This window comes from Aulonocara stuartgranti (assembly GCF_965226115.1).
Source record: "Aulonocara stuartgranti genome assembly, chromosome: 17".
NCBI classification, from domain to species: domain Eukaryota; kingdom Metazoa; phylum Chordata; class Actinopteri; order Cichliformes; family Cichlidae; genus Aulonocara; species Aulonocara stuartgranti.
The window spans coordinates 36,450,646-36,468,629 of NC_138953.1; the positions used below are offsets into that span (position 1 = coordinate 36,450,646).

At 41.3% G+C, this 17,984-nt stretch overlaps 2 protein-coding genes across 2 annotated transcripts in view; one reads left to right on the plus strand and one right to left on the minus strand.

Moving 5' to 3' along the window:
- gramd4a (GRAM domain containing 4a) overlaps positions 1-17,984 on the minus strand; it is a 471,921-nt gene that overhangs the window by 340,366 nt on the left and 113,571 nt on the right. The window lies entirely within an intron of this gene.
- The window catches only part of cerk (ceramide kinase), a 55,717-nt gene that overhangs the window by 33,237 nt on the left and 4,496 nt on the right, over positions 1-17,984 (plus strand). Inside the window, exons 7-12 of the mRNA XM_082510802.1 lie at positions 3,863-3,937; positions 4,076-4,228; positions 5,897-6,002; positions 6,266-6,345; positions 10,093-10,298; positions 15,706-15,884. Of these exons, the coding sequence (XP_082366928.1) occupies positions 3,863-3,937; positions 4,076-4,228; positions 5,897-6,002; positions 6,266-6,345; positions 10,093-10,298; positions 15,706-15,884 (799 nt within the window). The remainder of the gene's footprint in view (positions 1-3,862; positions 3,938-4,075; positions 4,229-5,896; positions 6,003-6,265; positions 6,346-10,092; positions 10,299-15,705; positions 15,885-17,984) is intronic.

Genomic DNA, 17,984 nt, shown 5'->3' on the forward strand with positions numbered 1-17,984 from the left:
AAAATATTATTACTATTATACTTAAAATATTTACCATTAGCTGACAAGGATGATTGAAGAAGAAATGTATTAAAACCATTCCTTTAGTAGCTATACCACACATCTTAGTACACATAAAACTGTAAAGTACTGAACATAAGCACTGTTATACTGCAGAAAAATGTTCCCCATGACTGTTACAGTGGGGCAAAAATGTATTTAGTCAGCCACCGATTGTGCAAGTTCCCCCACTTAAAATGATGACAGAGGTCAGTAATTTGCACCAGAGGTACACTTCAACTGTGAGAGACAGAATGTGAAAAAAAAATCCATGAATCACATGGTAGGATTTGTAAAGAATTTATTCGTAAATTAGGGTGGAAAATAAATACTTTTTTGCCCCACTGTATATGGGTTTTATTATTGCTGCAGTTGTGTAAGGTTAAGTTCAGTGTAATGCTTTACATACTGTTTAATGGTAGTAATGCATTATATTCTATAAAAAGTGTTTGTAGTGGCTTCATGTGAGGACCTCATATCTCTAATAAGAATCAGAATACTTTAATAATCCCCAAGGACGTTATGTGTAATAAGTCCAGAAAAACACAACTGCTGTTAAAGTATATTGAAATGTATAAATAACAAAACGGCTAAATAAAAAAAGCCTTGAGCATTGGGTGACATGGTTAACTGTCAGTATCTACTGAAGGATTAAAAATATTAATGAAAAATTAGTTAAACAGCTGGTTACACTTAACTGTCGTTCAGTCAACTAAGTGATTTCAGAGTTACTAAATCTAAAAGTGTACTTGAAGTCTGCAGCTGGTCAACCTGCCTATTAATAAAAAAAAGTTTTCTAAATCCTCTACATCAAACATGTCAGTGGTTAACGAGAGGAAACTTGTTTGTTACTGTAATAAATGCATAGATCATAACTGATCTCAGCCCGCGGGGACCAGAGACGAGCAGTTTGTCTTGCTAGTCTCAGATAATTCTCCCATCACAGACTAGATGTTTATCCTTAATGTGCAACAGAACAACCAGAAAAAGTTGCTGGTCTCTCAGCCTGCTCAGCTCCAGCCCTTTAACACCAGGTAGTGGACACACCCATGAAATGTACATATAATACAGATTCAAGTGAAATCCGAATTAAGCAGAGTTAATCCTGCTTCCTGAGACAAAAGCCCAACAACATGACAGTAATTTAAACAGTGGATGCAAAAGGGGCAAACTTATGAGACAGAACACTGTTTGAGATGAAAGAATAGAGATTGAATTTACTTGAGTTTTAACTGATGACTATTTATAGATTTCACTGGACAAGCAGTCCTTCCCTTGCTTGCCCTGATGGGACACTGCTGCTTTATTGTGCTAACTGTAGTATGAACTAACTACAGTTGGGTGTCAGCATCTATCTCAACTGAACACTTAATTTGTTCATTTAGTTTTCTTTGCTACTGGAAACATTTTCAGGTAACACAAATTAGACAATTTTGATTAAAAAAAAACCAAATATTTTAAATCAAAGGTCTGCTTTTTTTGGTTTGAGGCTGTTTTTAAGATACTGCCAGTGCAGCCATGAATATATTCATGTACTGAGGATTGAAACAGCTAAAATATCCTTTTTGGAGCAGCTCTTAAAAGCATCTAGCGTCCATTGTTTTCCCAGAGACAAAGATGATCTAACTGCTGAGATGATTTTACTGGCAAGACAGTTTTAGGGGAAACACAGATAAAAAATGGAGCATCTCCACTGAGGATTTGCCTTGCGACAGTTTATGCTCTCTCCTCAGAATATGCCAGCAAGCTATTGTGGTTGAGCAACTTAAGGGGAATAAAACATTGAAGATCTGAGCACTAAACATCATTGAAGATCTGTGTGCAGCAGTTATATTCATTCAAAGTCAGCTGGCTTTTACGGAGTAGCTTTAGAAGACTGAAATGGCACATGTCACCTTTTTTATGCTCAGCAAAATAGCAGGCAGTGCAGGGCTGTCAGGAGCAATCGGAAAGTGTTTCGGATGTGATTATGAAGCTCGGAGGGGAAGAAGCAAAGGCCAGATAAGTGATATTCATAGAAAGTCAGAAAAAGCAAGAGAGGGAGCTCATCTTCATACTCATCTGTGTCCGCTACTGAATGACAGGCCTGATCTTCCCTGTCACGCTTCTGTGAGCCAGCTCAAAACATCACTGGTTAGATTTCACTCTCCTCTCTTTGCTCTCTTGCTCGCGCTCTCTGTCTTTCATCAGTGGCAGTAGGTCTATATTACCACTTGAGGATGATCAAAGTAGGGCAGATAGGTCTGAAATTACACCATGTGGTGCAGAAAGAGAGATTACCTCTCAAGTTGAAAGACTTAATGTCAAACTCAACATTTCTCACAAAGCAGGGATGCCTCTTATCCCTCATTTGTTGCTTGAAGAGAGCTGATGATAGCCTGGAGCTATCCGATCAGTTAACTTTATGACTACGATGTCTCCTTGCTTCCGTCTAGTGAAATTATTCAACTAAATTCCCTTCACTTGGTCAAAGATTTGAGAGACGTGACCCTGCTTATGATGTGTAAGGACTGATTTAATTTATGAGAGTATGTTTTACACACACTATCAGCATCTTGGAAAACTTAAGTGCCAACAGTGTCTGCTAAGCTGCTACACAGTCTCTTCTGATTAGCTGGAAGGCGTTCATGACAGAGTACCCATCACATATCCTGAGTGTATATTGCAACCTTTAGAATTACTGAGAGTTGAAGACAGGAAAATATCATATCTGCTCCACTTCCTGTCTTAAGGAGGAAGACATGGATTTAAAAGGAAAAAGGCCTTTCAGTATGTACCTGTGAATACATGGTAAATGGCCTGTATTTATATAGCGCTTTACTAGTCCCTAAGGACCCCAAAGCGCTTTACATATCCAGTCATCCACCCATTCACACACACATTCACACACTGGTGATGGCTGCTACATTGTAGCCACAGCCACCCTGGGGCGCACTGACAGAGGCGAGGCTGCCGGACACTGGCATGGTGACAGTTACTATGGCTACGTTCACACTGCAGGTCTTAATGCTCAATTCCGATTTTTTGATCAAATCCGATTTTTTTTTTGTCTGCTCGTTCACACTACAAATAAAATGCGACAGCAAATGCGCTCTAGTGTGAACGCTCAAAGCGGCCCGCATGTGCAAAAGAAGGCGTCACACACAACGCGCTCTGTTTAGACCCAGAGCAAACAATATTGTTTGACTGATGGCCCTTAATATAAAGACTTCGGACTTCATGTTTCCCAATTTTTGCTTTAAGTTCAGGAAGCGTTCGCGATGTCTTCTCAGGCGCTGATAATTGGCGTCTGTCTTGTGTCAGTGACGTAAAAGACGGATTTAATGCGACATGACCGTTCACACAGCAGTCGCTTTCTGAAACATCGGATATGTATCGGATTCAGTACCACATACAAAAGTGACCCAGATCGGATTTGAAAATATCGGATTTGTGCCGTTCACACTGTCATACCATGATCGGATATGGGTCGCATAGGGTCAAAAAAATCGGATTTGATGCGCTTTTGCCTGCAGTGTGAACGTAGACTAAGATGCATCAAACAACCAAACCAATGCTGGCACGTTAAAAAAAAAAACAAAAAAAAAAAAACAAAGCATAAAGAATAAGATGTGCTTTTTTCCTGCATAATTAGCAGGAAAGGGACCGTTGACTTATTAGTTGATTGTATAAACCACTACACTCCAGAGCCACTGATTAGATGTATCCACATCTTTGAAAACCCAGACAAACAAAGAGAGGATACAACCTTCTGGTAAATTAAAGAAGTATGTCATTTTTATTTCTTTAACCGGAGCGCATCTTTGTTTCCGTAACCCAACAGGGTCTACTGACTGTATCTGCTTTGCTACAGTGGGAACCAACGATCCAGTTACTTCTGCTTTACACATCGTTGTGGGTGAGTGGAAATTGCTGAAAGAATATGAAAAACTTACAAGAACCAACAACCTTTGAAAGATTAGACTAATTTTAGTTTCATATTCATGTTATTGTTTGTGTTTTGTTTTTTTTTTTGTTTGTTTGACTATCTCAACAGGTGATTCGCAGCCAATGGATGTGTGTTCAGTTCATCACAATGACGTCTTTCTCAGATACTCAGTCTCATTGCTTGGCTACGGCTTCTATGGAGATGTGCTTTCAGACAGTGAGAGGAACAGATGGCTTGGCCCTGCCAGATACGACCTGGCAGGTATGTGGGCCATCAGTTTTCTAAAATCTGCCTAGATCATTTAACCTTTTATTTTTAACTCTTGGCTCACTGTTCTTAAACGCTATCAATCTCACAATGAATTGTTTTAAAAAAGATTTAACCTGGAGTTCATCCCAGGGCTTGCTGGCTTTGTAAAGGGTCCAGACATCAGCAGCAGGATCAACAGTTTTCCTAACACCATGATTAGATGAGATGGTCTGCAGAAACCTCTACATATTATTGTTATTGTTACTATTATTATTTTTTTTATTATTATTGTTTTTTTTGGTCTAGGCTTCAACGCTATGATGACAGATAGGAAACTAAACTAGAGCCAGCTGAATAGAAATAAGCAATTTTCATCCACAAAAATTGAGCTCCACTTATCCAAAATAGAAATCCATAAATTTAAACTCATCTTTTTACTTTAATTTACACTTCCTGGTTGCAGGTATGCACAAAAAAATGAGGTGTGATCAAAATGTTCTCTAGTCATGTTATGTCCCAGTGTACTTGGTGCCTGTGATGTGTGCTGTGTGTCAGAATGGTCATTGATTTTCAATTTCAAGGAGTGGAAGGACTCACATGGAAGTGGTTCGGGCTACCGTTGGGCTTGGAAACTGTGGACCATTCCACTGTGAACTGCAGAAAAGTGCTTAGATGTAGCTGTAGGCCCGGCTCTCACCAACAATGATCCTCCAAGCAAAATTCAAGTCAATTTGAAAGACAGCTTGATGTTTGCTCTTTTGCCATTTGAGGATTATCGTAAAATCGCACAGCGCACAGCGCAAGTGGACAGAAGGAGGCTAAGATAGCATCCACACTGGAAGCTGTCTAGACGTGTTCCCAAATGGAAAACTTGACCAAAGTTAAATCACTTAGGTTTAGCCCTGTTTAAAAATAACAATAACACCTTTATTGTGTTCACGTTTAACACAGCATCCTTACAGGTGTCACAATTTGGCAGTTATGATCATTTGTAGGAGGAGTATATAATAAACTCTAAATATTGACACAACTCTGCATGCGATAGCAGCAAAGACCAAACAACACCCTTTGCATATTTGCTCGGACACAGTGCCAGCATTTGATATGGTGATGCAATAAGAGACCGATGGGTGGATGAATGGATGGACAGGTAGTTAGTATAGGTAGACAAATGAACCCACAAGGGAAATAATTGTATTGCAGCAGCAGGATAAAGAATAAAAGGTAGTGCAGCCTACAATAAATAAACAGCATAGTTAAAATAAAAGTGCCACAGGAGCACTGTGAGTGCCTTATGCTGTGAGGGAGTGCAAAAACTTTACAAATACAACTACAGAAAATCAAAATGAAGTTACAGAAGAAAGTGACATTGTGCAAGAGAGTTGTGCAATTAATAAATAATATGAATGCAATAAGCTAGAAAGGTTTTGGGGTTTTTTTTGTTTTTAAAAATCAAACTTTTATGCAGTAATCAACAGTGATCAATAAAGTGGTTCTGCAGGGTAGGGGGTTACATACTTGCCTAAAAAGTGAAAGCTGATGTGTTGTGTTTTGTTTGTTTGTTTTTCTAGTAAAACCTTAAAAAAAAAAAAAAGAGTTCAGGTTGAAATTAAGCACAACAAAATAAAACACACGGCACATTTGGATTCTGCACTCACACTGACTGTGTCTCCTTTCCAGGTGTGAAAACCTTTCTGAGCCACAACTACTACGAGGGCACAGTCTCTTTCCTCCCCGCCGAGGACGACGTGGGGAATCCGAGGGACAAGCTGCAGTGTCGATCCGGGTAAATGAAAAGCTATCGCTTTATTTCGGGTTTTCAGGAAAGTTTCATCCTTTTCCAAAAAGTGCCATCACTGTGTAACTCGACAACTTATTGTAGCGTAAAATGTGACATGACCGAGCTACAAAAGGCTTTAGACTTATAAGCCGAGCCGGGTTTCAGATGGACCGAATGCATTCCTATCAAATGCATCATTTAGGCTTGTTAAAGTTTGGAATGTCAGCAGGGAGACTGATGTTTTAATCAAAGTGTCGCTGATATTTCAGGTGCAGCATCTGTCAGCACAACCGCTCATCAAAAGACACGCACAGCGACGTGTCGGAGGAGAAGGAAAAGCCAGGCAAAGGTACGGGTTCGGGTTTATTACTAGAAATGTACTGCCTTAATCACACAGGAAAAAGTGCATTTCTCATTTCTCTACCTCGTTATCTGCTTGTTTGTCTAGTTTGAAACCATTGCCAGGCTTCTGATACATGTGAAAATGAGTATTTTTACAGGCTGTAGTTTTAAGAATAGAGACAGGAGAAGAAGGGGGAAAAGAGGAGAGGAGACAATCCCACGCTGGCTGTCTTTTCCCTTGAAGTCGTACACATAAAACAGGGGAAGATTTGCATTTTTCTCTCTTTTTCTGCGAAAGATTAAGTACCTGAGGTGGACTGAGTGTAAATAACCGCATCAACTTCTCCCTCGCAACATTTCGCTCCTGGGTTTTCTGTTGGGTTGATTTTTTTTCTTCTCCTTTTTCTTCTTCCTCTTTCTCTCCCGCAGCACGGCAAAATTCTTGATGAGATTCTTGATGAGTTATTGATGAGAAAACGTAAAGTGATTTTTAGTGACAGTGCATAGCTCCCCTGTTATGCCCCCCCCGGAGCCGCCTTCTTTTTTTCTTTTTTTTTTCCTTTTTAACCTATTGATTTACCGAATCTCCAGCAACCAGCCCTCGCGCCTACTTTGCGAGGTTACATGTTCCCAGTCGGACTCTTTCTGTCTGCACAGGACCGAGGACGACAGCCACCTCCTGCTCTCCCTCTGACCATTTGCACACATACACACACACTTTATTACCCCCAACCCTCTCAAAACCGCGACACCGCAGCAGAAGCCCTCTGGAGCCAGATGAAATACTGACTCCTGTGTTAGTGTGTGTTAGTGTGTGTTAGTGTGTACTCTGAGCTGCAGATGATCTGTGCGTGTGTGTTCTCTAATTAGTGTCAGGATGTTAAATTCAGCAGTATCTTCTCTTGGCTATCTGGCACTCAGGGCTCCTCTGGAGTGTTTGTGTTTATATTTTTTTTAATTTTTCGCCTGTTTTAAATATAAAAGCAAGCGCAACCTGTTTGTGTATCTGTGCGGGCCGTGTGACCAGTTTCCACTAATCAGAACAAAATTTGGCTCTGCCAGCACTGACAGGGGCTTTTGCCTCACGCCACTGCTGCTGTTTGTTTTGTGCTTTTTTTTTTCTTCTTCCTGTCTTCTTCTCTGGTGAGGGAAATCTCAGACAACTGCTAAATCAATGAGGCACGACACACTCCCTCACTGCAAATGAGCCAGCCTCTCCTGCAAAAGCAAACACTCATTTGGAAACATTCTCCAAACGCAGAGCCTACAGTCCACCGTTGGATGTCTTGTTGTTGTTCTTTAACTTTTACATCACTGCTTTCCAATTAGAATACTGTTGTTTTAAAGTAGCCTCGGTGGGCTTGTTATCATTGGTTCGCGTTATCACCTCTGTAAGTTTGCTTTTGCAACGTGTGTGTGTGTCTGTGTGTGTTGGGGGGGTGGGTAATGAATCGTTTTGCTTTCCGAGATCACATAATTTTCCCTCTGAGGTGCTCGCGGAGCAGTCAGATGCTAATTTGGATGTCTGTGATCACTTTTTTCCAGCTTGCTGCAGCAACTATCACCCTGGTGACAGACACCGGCGGTCCCGTGGGTGATAGCACTGTGTCTTTGATACGCCATCGCACAAGTAAACAGCCACTAATCTCGGAGGAACAGAGTGGTGATTTGTGAAGTGCAACCATCGCGTCTGTCATTCGCGGTATGGGAGGCCACGCGTGCCATTTAATCATAACGAGCAAACTCGCGGTTAACCCATCAGCCTTCCACCTTTGTACGACTTCCTCTTTCTTTTGTTGACCCTTACCTCGTCGTGCTTAATTGCGTTTCGTAGCGGAAGACTCGCAGCCTTGGTAGATTGGTGTCGGCGGGGAAGTTTCTATCTTGGCTCAGTCAGCGGGGTAGCTGCACTGAGAACGGCTGCCAAGACATCTGGATCTTAATGGACCCTCATCAGCATCACTATTGCTCTGTGACAAGCTTGGAGCTTAACCCCAGGACTCATAAAGACTTAGCAAAATGCAGAAAATATTTCAAACCCACATACCTGATGGTGCACAGATTATTCATTTCAGCTTGATAATGGACCCTTCTGGACAAGCTCAATGAGGGTTTTTTTCCATCTCTTATCTCAGTTGTACAAGTACATAGCTTGAGGTTTTCAGAATTCTCCAAAACGAAATTAAATGTGGCGTTTTTTGCAAATGTGGCAGAGCTGCAGCCGAATTGCAGGTAAAGTTCCAGTGAACTTAAAATCTCTTCAGCTCAAGGTTTGCTTGTTTAAGAGTCTCAATGTCACATGGAGGAGTTTGAATATTGCAGAGACAGCAGAAGAAGTTAAGCAAAAGCACAAATGGACAAAAGCAAACTGATAACCTCACACTTTTAAAAGATTACCTTCGACCGCTTGAGGCGGGGTTGTGAAAAAAGTATTTTTTTTTTTTCTCATTCACCACCACTTGATTTTTTTAGTTTTTTGCTGCTAACTCACCATTTCCCTCCATCAACATGACACATTTAATTCCAAGTGGAGTGCACTTAAATAAAAGTGAGTGTGGTTATTTGGAGCATACAGCACCGGCAGCTTTGGAGCTCTGTAGTGTGTTTCAGCAGTGCAATGGATTACTACACATTTGGCAACCTCATATGGAATACTGGAAACCAAGTCAAGTTTTTAAAGGTTTTAAGGAGAAAGATGCTGACATCCAGCAATCAAAAGTTAGAAATGTGCAACTGAATGAAACTCGCTGAACTCACTGTTGACCTTGGTAGCAAAGATTCTTTTCAAACACAACAAATGCCAGCTTCCTAGTGTGTAAACCTATTTGATGTCCAGTTGCGCTTGTGTGGAAATGGAGCAGGTGTGTCAGGTGAGGAGCTGGAGAGGAGAAGTGGCCCATCTCCTGCACGCTCTACCAAAGTAATTCCAGGAGTAATTCTGGAAATTTGGACGAATTTATGCTTAGGTGTCCAAACTTCATTGGAGAAGACTGCCATGCGTAAAGTTCACGTAACTCTGAGTTAAAGGCAGTATATCTCTCTGCTGCATTGATATGAAACTGAACTCTTCTGCAAAGGTGTGTTTAAAGTGAAAAGTACTGTTTGGGTTGCGTGCCTCTTACGATCACAAAAGGGTAATTATGGTTGTTTTGCATTACAGGTAATGCAAATCAACAGTAATCGCACAATTTAATAGTGTTTACATGTAAGTTTACTTTGCAAGTGTCACAGAACAATTTGCAGCTTAAGCTGCTTTGTGCCCACAGTTTTGCAATCAGACTGCATGTAACACCTAACACACTTATATAAAGCACCATATTTGCTGACTTCCAAGTTGGCTTGCAAACTGCAACCATAAACTGTATAGGTGCACTTCGCAGACGCACATATCTTTTAGTCAGCGCTGAGCAACAGACTGCTGAAACAGTTTTATCTTCTGTTGACACACGTGACGGTCAAAGTGGCTACACCCAAACTAAATCCAAACAGGTGGGTCATTTAAAAAAAAAAATACACTGCCTTAAAGATGTTAAGAAGGGGAAAAGTGTATGTAAACGGGCTGCAAAGACGTTCTTTTTATAGCTAAAGTCGTGCACTTTAACATCAGTCTGTGTGGATTGACTCACCTTTGGAGCCAGCCTCAAGTGGCCATCAGAGGAACTGCAGCTTGAGGAGTAACATCTGTGTATGAATGACTTCACCTCATCTAGTCTGTTCTTACTTGTAAACCTAAATGTGTTGATGTTGGTTTCAGATGACAGCAGTGACTGGAATGAGATCCATGGAAAGTTTATTGCCATTAACGCAGCCAACATGAGCTGCGCTTGTCCTCGAAGTCCAAAAGGCCTGTCACCCTTCGCCCACCTCGCTGACGGCAATGCAGACCTGATCCTGGTGAGGAACTGCTCCCGCCTGGACTTCTTCAAACACCTTCTTCGACACACCAACAAAGACGATCAGGTGGGCGTACGCAGCTGCGCTGTGTGCAATCAAATCTCAATGCACTTGCTATTACCGAATAGGCATGCAGCAGTTAAGATGCTTTTCCCCTAATATGCCTAAACTGTCGATAAATGTAAAGCGCGGGGCATGCTGTGCGTGATCTTACTGAATGGAAAAGACTGCAATTCGGATCCAGCAGGGATAACAGAAGGAATCTTCAGATAACAGTGAAGCAGTCCTCTGTCAATCATCGTGTTAAACACTACGCACAGCATCGAGTTCAACATGATGACTTTCCAGTCTGTGCACAGATGGATTGAGTGTGTTGAGCCTGTAATCGAGTAAGCAGAAGGAAGAGTTTGCCCACTTGCTGTGCTAGCACCTCCCTTTGCTGACTCTGCTCAATTTCTCAACTCTGGTTCACTTTAGTTCAAATGCCTTAGCCCTTATGCCTTCCCACATATCATAAATAACCTCCACCCTAGTCCAGAGAGGCACCGGTAATCGCTGCATCAGGGATACACTGTATGGGAGAGCAGGCTCATACCAGACTAATGCCCTCACAGGATAGCACAAGTATTACCAGGGGTAGTCTAGTGATTAGTAATAATTACCTCAGGAAGGACCACAGGAAGTTTATCCCATTCAGAGGGATCTCAAGTAATTTTATCTGCACCGGCTTCCTTGGTAAAAGTGTGAATTTCCAGTGTTTTTAGCCCAAGCCGGCATTGTGAGGCGATTTCTAAATGTCAGATTTTCCTTTTCAGTTGTGCCCTGATATTTAAATCACAAAGGTAAAATATTACCTGTGATGTGGTTTGATTCGATGATTTGATAGATTTCCAGTTTTAAAGTTGACATTATACAGCGGCACAGAAAGGCAAACATTTCGATGATGATAAAGTAAAGAAAATGGTATTCAGAGCAGAGCGCAGAGGCGGGTGCTGTTACAGTGAAATTATCAAGCAAAGGGAAAGATTTTGCTGCTCCGAGTGACACGAAGCGTGTCTCCAGTCCCAATTAAATATTTTAGCATCTAGATGACTCAGAGAAATGTGCATGCACAACATAAAATTACCAGCCTTCACTGGCAATGCTGCTGAATGTAGGAATTAAAATGACTTTGACTGCTGAGGATTTCCCCTGAATGCTATAATCCAAACGCTGAGAGTCAAAAGCAAGATATTAGCAATGGGACACAGTTTGGTTCTGTTTATCTATTACCTCCGATTTGTCTGGGTCTAATTAGCAAACGGTAGCGCGATGCTCGATTGTCCCAATTTCCCAAATGGAGAAGTCGCTCTTTGTTTCTGTTTTCAACAACAAACAATGTAACTAATGAATATTTATTTGTCAATCAGAAACTTTTCCAAACAATCAGCAACTATCAATTATAATCAAATACCACTATTACCAAGAGTACCACAGTGTCTTAATTTAAAAAAATAATTATCATTAAAAACATTGAATATATGGTACTAATAAGATGGCCATTATTATTCCATGAGCTGGGGAATTCAGTTTGAATGACTGTGCAACTAATGCCGCTCCGTTTTTATTCACGGATCATTCAATCACCTTTACAAAGTAAAGGTACAAAACAAACAGAATTTTCACTTCGTTTTAATTATTAATGAAATGATACATGATGTTTATTTAGCAGTTTTCAACATTTCCCTCCCTTTTAATGTTTGCAAATCAAGCAACTGGTTTGTTTTACATGATTACACAGAATGTTTTAAATTCTGTGTTTAATGATAACTCGAACTAAATTCGAGTGTGTTGCATACGGGCAACACACATTGAATGGCACATAAGGGAAATTTTAAAAACATAGAGACATTAATAACTGCTGTGTGTGTGTGATGGAGTTTGCACATTTTTTCTGGGGGGTTAGTTTGTTTGCCCGTCTGTTAAGGAGGTACGGGTACATACAGGTCCATATATATACACACACACATGCTACGATCATCGTAGTAAGTAGATGTTGACATAGAAGTATGTTTCAGAGAGCATGTTAGCCCTGGCTATTTGAGCTTGATAAGCTAGCATTGCTGTTTAAAGCTTGTTTTATATTACACACTCACTTGTCACAGCTGTGTAAGGAAAAGAAAAGGAAGTCTCGTTAACCACCGTCCAGGAATCGCAGATGTCTGAATGTGATAATGGCAACGAGAAATGATGACATGCTGCATCTCTAGGCTGTCTTTGCCGCTTTACTTGCGGCACAGAACAGGAGATGAGTATGAGTAGGGTGATCGGGACTTTGCGTCAGAGTTCAGCTAATATCAGCATCACTGTCCAGCCAAGCAGAGAGAAACAAGGAGTGAGAAGCCACTAAGCGTATTCATGGCCTTGTCAGAAAGCCTTTTAGGCAGACCATCCAGCATGAATGCAAAGCGGCTGCAGTCATAAAGCGGGTCTGATGTGAAATAAATGGCTTTCACTCCACTTTCAGGATGAGAGAGGGTCAGAAAGAGAGGGGAGGAAGGTACAGAAAGAAAGCAAGACAAAACAGAGAGGAGTTTAGAGAGAAAGTGGCACCCTGTGAAGTTTAAGAAAATAGGTTCAGCTCTGTCCGTGCGCTTTCTGCAACACTGACGGAGATGAAAGGGGATTTTTGACAAAATAATTTCTTTTCATCTTTCTTTTCTCTTTTCCTTCACTCCTCCAGCGTTCACACAGTTTTCATGCACTTGCATGTTATCTGACCCGCATCTCTCCCTTTTGCCTGTTTACATCTGTCACTGGAAAAAGAAGGAAAAAAGGCCCACATGTTGATATAAGGACGTTCCGTAAGAAGACAGTAGGAAAAATACAATGTTTACTCTACACACAAGGAGCCTGTAAACTAAATTTAAGTGTAATTTTTCAGGAAAATGGGATTCTCTGATCACTGGATGGGGCTGTGGCTCAGGTGGTAGAATAATAATAATGTATACTTTATTGATCCCTGTGGGGAAATTCCTCCCTGCATTTAACCCATTCACTCAGTGAAGCAGTGGGCAGCAATTGGGCGCCGGGGAGCAGTGTGTAGGGACGGCATCTTGCTCAGGGGTGCCTCAGGGTAGCCGTTCAGTGGATTTGAACCCCCGATCTTCCAATCATGGGGCCACCACTCTACCTACTGAGCTATCCCTGCCCTGAATGGGGCACCTACCAATCAGAATGTCAGTGGTTTGATCCCCAGCTCCTCCAGTATGCATGTTGAACTAGATGGTGAACTCCAAGTTTCTCCTGATGGATCCATCAGTTTGAGAAATCTTCAGGAAACAGAAGTTTTGGTTTGGGGCAGCGTAGACAGAGATCAACGAGGACCTTGACAAAGTCATGGGACCCGTCTGCGTTCCCACTACCACACTTGCCCAGGTTCCTGCAGTGATGGGCACCTGCTGGGCTTTGAAAGATCGCAGGGGTATTTTAGAAAAGTGAAACAGCATAAAGGGCCTTTCATGGGTTTTTATACAGAAACGAATCCTGTTTCTCATTCGCAGGTCGTAAGGTCAGTGTACAATCCACTGTTTTGTCTGCACTTGATTACGGTGATATTGTTTGTATGCATGCTTCTTATCCACCTGGAAGCCTCGATTCTGTGTGTCACGGTCCATCACGATTTATTACAGGCGATTCTTTTCTTACTCGCTGTGGCATCGTGTATGGAAAAGTGGGGGGGTCCTCTCTATCATGTTTATTTACAAGGCCCTGCTGCAAAGACTTCCTGCTTGCCTCTGCTCCTTAATCAAATTTAAAGACGGTGCTTAGAATATCGGGTCACAGGACACTTTAACTTGAGCTGTGCGTGTTATTCATGCCGAACTTGAAAAAACTGGATTTAAATACTTCGCTATAATTGAGGAAAACAAAGCAGTCTCTGGGATATTTCAACGTTGTTCTTGATTTGTGATCACTCATAAAGTGCAGTTTTGATATATAGCTGGAAAAAGAGATTGTTCAAATAAAGGATTTAATAATAACGACAATGATAATGTACAACACAACAGCGGCATTGTTTCCTGGGGTTTGTGTTGCATATGAATGGTTTGTACATTTGCACAGCAAATGGAAATGAAGAATGACAGGGAGCGTGTGTCTTATAGTACACATAAAGAAATGAGCAGGCGGGGGAAAAAATGACAGCACAACACAAATCTAACAGTCAGTGAAGTGCAAACAGCTTCCTGTATGACTGGGGAAATATGGTGCACAAAATGAGGTCATGCAGAGGTCAGAAGATGCACAAGAACCTGCAATGTGACTACACTGTCCAAAACATGAACTAGTTGTCGTTATTTTGAGCAAACTGAGATTAAAACGACGATCATACGCGTGATTGGCACATCCATAATATTATAACAGCACCTGAGCTGCAGTGAATGTGGGGGAAAGTGTGGATGCCCCACATATGCAAGGTCTCTACAACCTCTTTGAACGACCAGGCTAATGTGTCATAAGCATTTCTTTGTCTGTTTAGTGTTCTGTTAATGAATGTTGAATAAATTTTGATCACTGTAGACAGGAGTTATGAGGATTTTTTTTTTTTATGATGTACTGTAACAGTGAGAACAGTGTTTAACAGTTGTTATGGTTACAGATGGTTGTGTAGTAAAACAGCTTAAGATTGTTCATGCCATTGTTTTTTAACTTCCAATAAAATGTCAGTAAATCATTATGGCTATAATGTTATCATGTGTTAGGAAAAACGGGACATGTGATAGTAGATGTGCTTGCTCTGTGAAACTTTAATAATAATAGTAATAATAGTAATACATATTATTTGAGGGCGCCTTTCAAAAACCTAAGGTCACCTTACAAAAGAACAAAATTAATAAAAGGAGCAACAGTCATAAAATACATAAAATAAGTTAAAATTGCAAAACAGAACTTGACAACAGATAAAATCAGCACTAAAGCGAATAAGCCAGTTTGAACAGATGTTTTGAGCTGTGACTTAAATGCAGGAAGAGAGTTTATATTTCTTATTGCTGGAGGAAGAGATTTCCAGCGCCAAGGAGCAGAGCGACTGAAGGCTCCGTTCCCCATAATCAAGGGTTAATCATTCATTTATTGTTGTTAGACAAGCATTTATACATTATATATTGAGCTGTAGTTCAAAATTTGGTGGAGACACTTATTATGAGGAAATTCTAATTAGAAATTCTTTTCTAAAATGCTGTTTTCCATCCTCACTGTTCAGTACGTCTTATTTCCTTGTGACTCTGAATGAAGAAACGTTGATTTAGTCGAGCACTAAAACAAAGATGAGCTCTTGTGTCGGCTCTCAAGCTGCTCACTTTGAAACCTTTGCAGGTGATCTGGGAGCATAACATCTGCAGCATCTGTGAGAACATCTGTTCCTTTGTCTATCTTATCTGTCCGTCTTCTCCCCTTTCATCATTTCTCATGTGGGTCTGCCTTTCTCCCCCAGTTTGACCACCCTTTTGTAGAGGTCCACCGGGTGAGGAAGTTTCGCTTCGAGCCAGAGCGCCACATACTGGTTTCACTGGAAGACCTGAGCGAGCCTGCAACAAAGACTGGCTACAGCACTCCCCTCGGCAGCTGGAGCTGCGATGGGGAGATCCTGCCTGAGGTTGCCATTCAAGTCAGGTAAATGACAACAGAATCATGTGTGACTGCACAGACAATTGTGCGACGTACGCTACGAGGCATCATAAGAGATTCAACCAAGGTCTTACTTGTAGAAATACTGCATTTGGCTCAGGTGAGGAATGATGTCATCCAGGTCATGGTAGTCTTAATCTCAGACTCTCAGGGCAGCGTTATAGGTGGCACCTATAATGTTGACACCCCTTCCGAGACTCAAATGATTACAAGGTGGGTCATTAACTCTGAGGACCACCTCCAAGGGGAAAATCCCACTAGGGGTTAAATACCTGGGAATATCCGGACCAAAGAAACCTCTGTGGTAAGAGGTTAAACCCCAAAAGGAAGACTTTCAGTACAGTTACATGGTCTACTTAGATGCATATTTGCATACTCGTATAAGATCCTCTGGGTGATTTATAGAAACATTTGGTGACTGCAGTGAACATGTGAAATTGCCTGGAATACACTAAGGTGTTTAAAAAAATGAAAAAAGAAAAGAAATCTCTCAAACTTGGGGAAACAAACACTGGAAAAACAATAAAATGCATTTTTATTTATAAGTTGTGATGAATGTTTTGCTCATATATTAGACATTTTAATGCTTTTAAACTCTACTTTGCCTGGTAAAGAGGAGCAAACCTCGATAACTTCTTTTTACCGTCTTATGAAGCTTGTCACTAAAAATGAACTCTGTGCGGCGGAGCGGTAAAGACGGGCCTGGATCACTCGGCATAGATGACGACTGGCAAATGGTTCTGAATTGAAGCACATAATATTGTAGGAGCAGTATAATGGATTAAGTATTGAAATACGTGCAGGGCTCATACCTATTGCATCATCATGGCTGGATATTTGTGGTAAAGACTTTCCTTTTGGGTATTAAGCTGTAATCTTGGCTTAAATTGCCCCAAATGTTCCTGAGTATTATGTCTTAAAGCGTAAGTAGAAACAGATTATGTTCTGTATGCCTGACAACTCTGTATTCACAGTGCACTGAAGTAAAACTCAGATGTACAACTTTTAGCCGCTGCTTTGATCTAAACTGAAATCGTAGAAAAAAGCCTGTGGACTTGGGTGACCGTGACTTTGCCTTTTCGCCTTGGTCGTTTATGGCTTTGAAACACCTAAAGGTACTGGGTAGATGGCTGTGAAAAGCTGTTCAGACATGCATGTTCCTTGATCCCAATGACTTCTGTGAATCCTGGATTTTAGCCATTAAAGATCGAGACATTCAGATCAGCCTTAGATAACTGTTTTTAGTGAGAATTGTTAAACATTAGCATGGTTACATGCCAGAACAGGTCAGCAGACTGATGACCAGAGACCTAGAAGTGTCTAACAGTGCAAGCAAAGAATACCTTTGACTGGCATATTAGAGGGTGGGCAATATACAAAAGGTTTACCTAACTAACGAGATCCTCTAAATGTCCTCTAAAGAGCAGCTGCCGTTGACAAAGTGATGACTGCTTAAGTGGACTGAGTTTTAGGATGGTGAACATGGACCTTAGGTTCTAGTCACACAGGCATGGAGACCAGTTGGCAACCATCAGTCGGGAGAGTTTTCCTCAACTGTTTGCAAGTGGTTTCTGGAGTTAGCTGCAGTCACTTTAGTTAACATGGAAGATACCAAACTACTCGACAAGTAGAAAACTGGTTGGGGAATGCACATTTTTTCCTAGTTAGCGGAGATTGCCAGGGACTTACCAACTGGGCTCCAGGCTTAAGTCAGCGGCCCCCAAACTTTTTTGCGCCACAATATTTTCACGAGCTGGCCTTTAAGGAGTTGCGGATAAATACAACAAAATAAAACCAGTACCGGTACCAAAACAAAGAAAATGTATTCATAGCACAAGGGAAAAGACCCAGGGAAACTGAGTTAACGATAAAAACGATCAAAAATAACGAAAAAACCCTGAAAACCATCAATTTCACACCTGAGCCTCAACTCTCGTGACCCGGTACCAAACGACTCGCGGACCAGTATCGGTCCATGGCCCGCTGGCCTAAGTGACCGAAGACTTATTAGGCTGATAACATGTTCGCATGGCAATGCTAGCTTGGCTACAAGCTATCCAAACTTTTAATATCTGTCAGTGACCC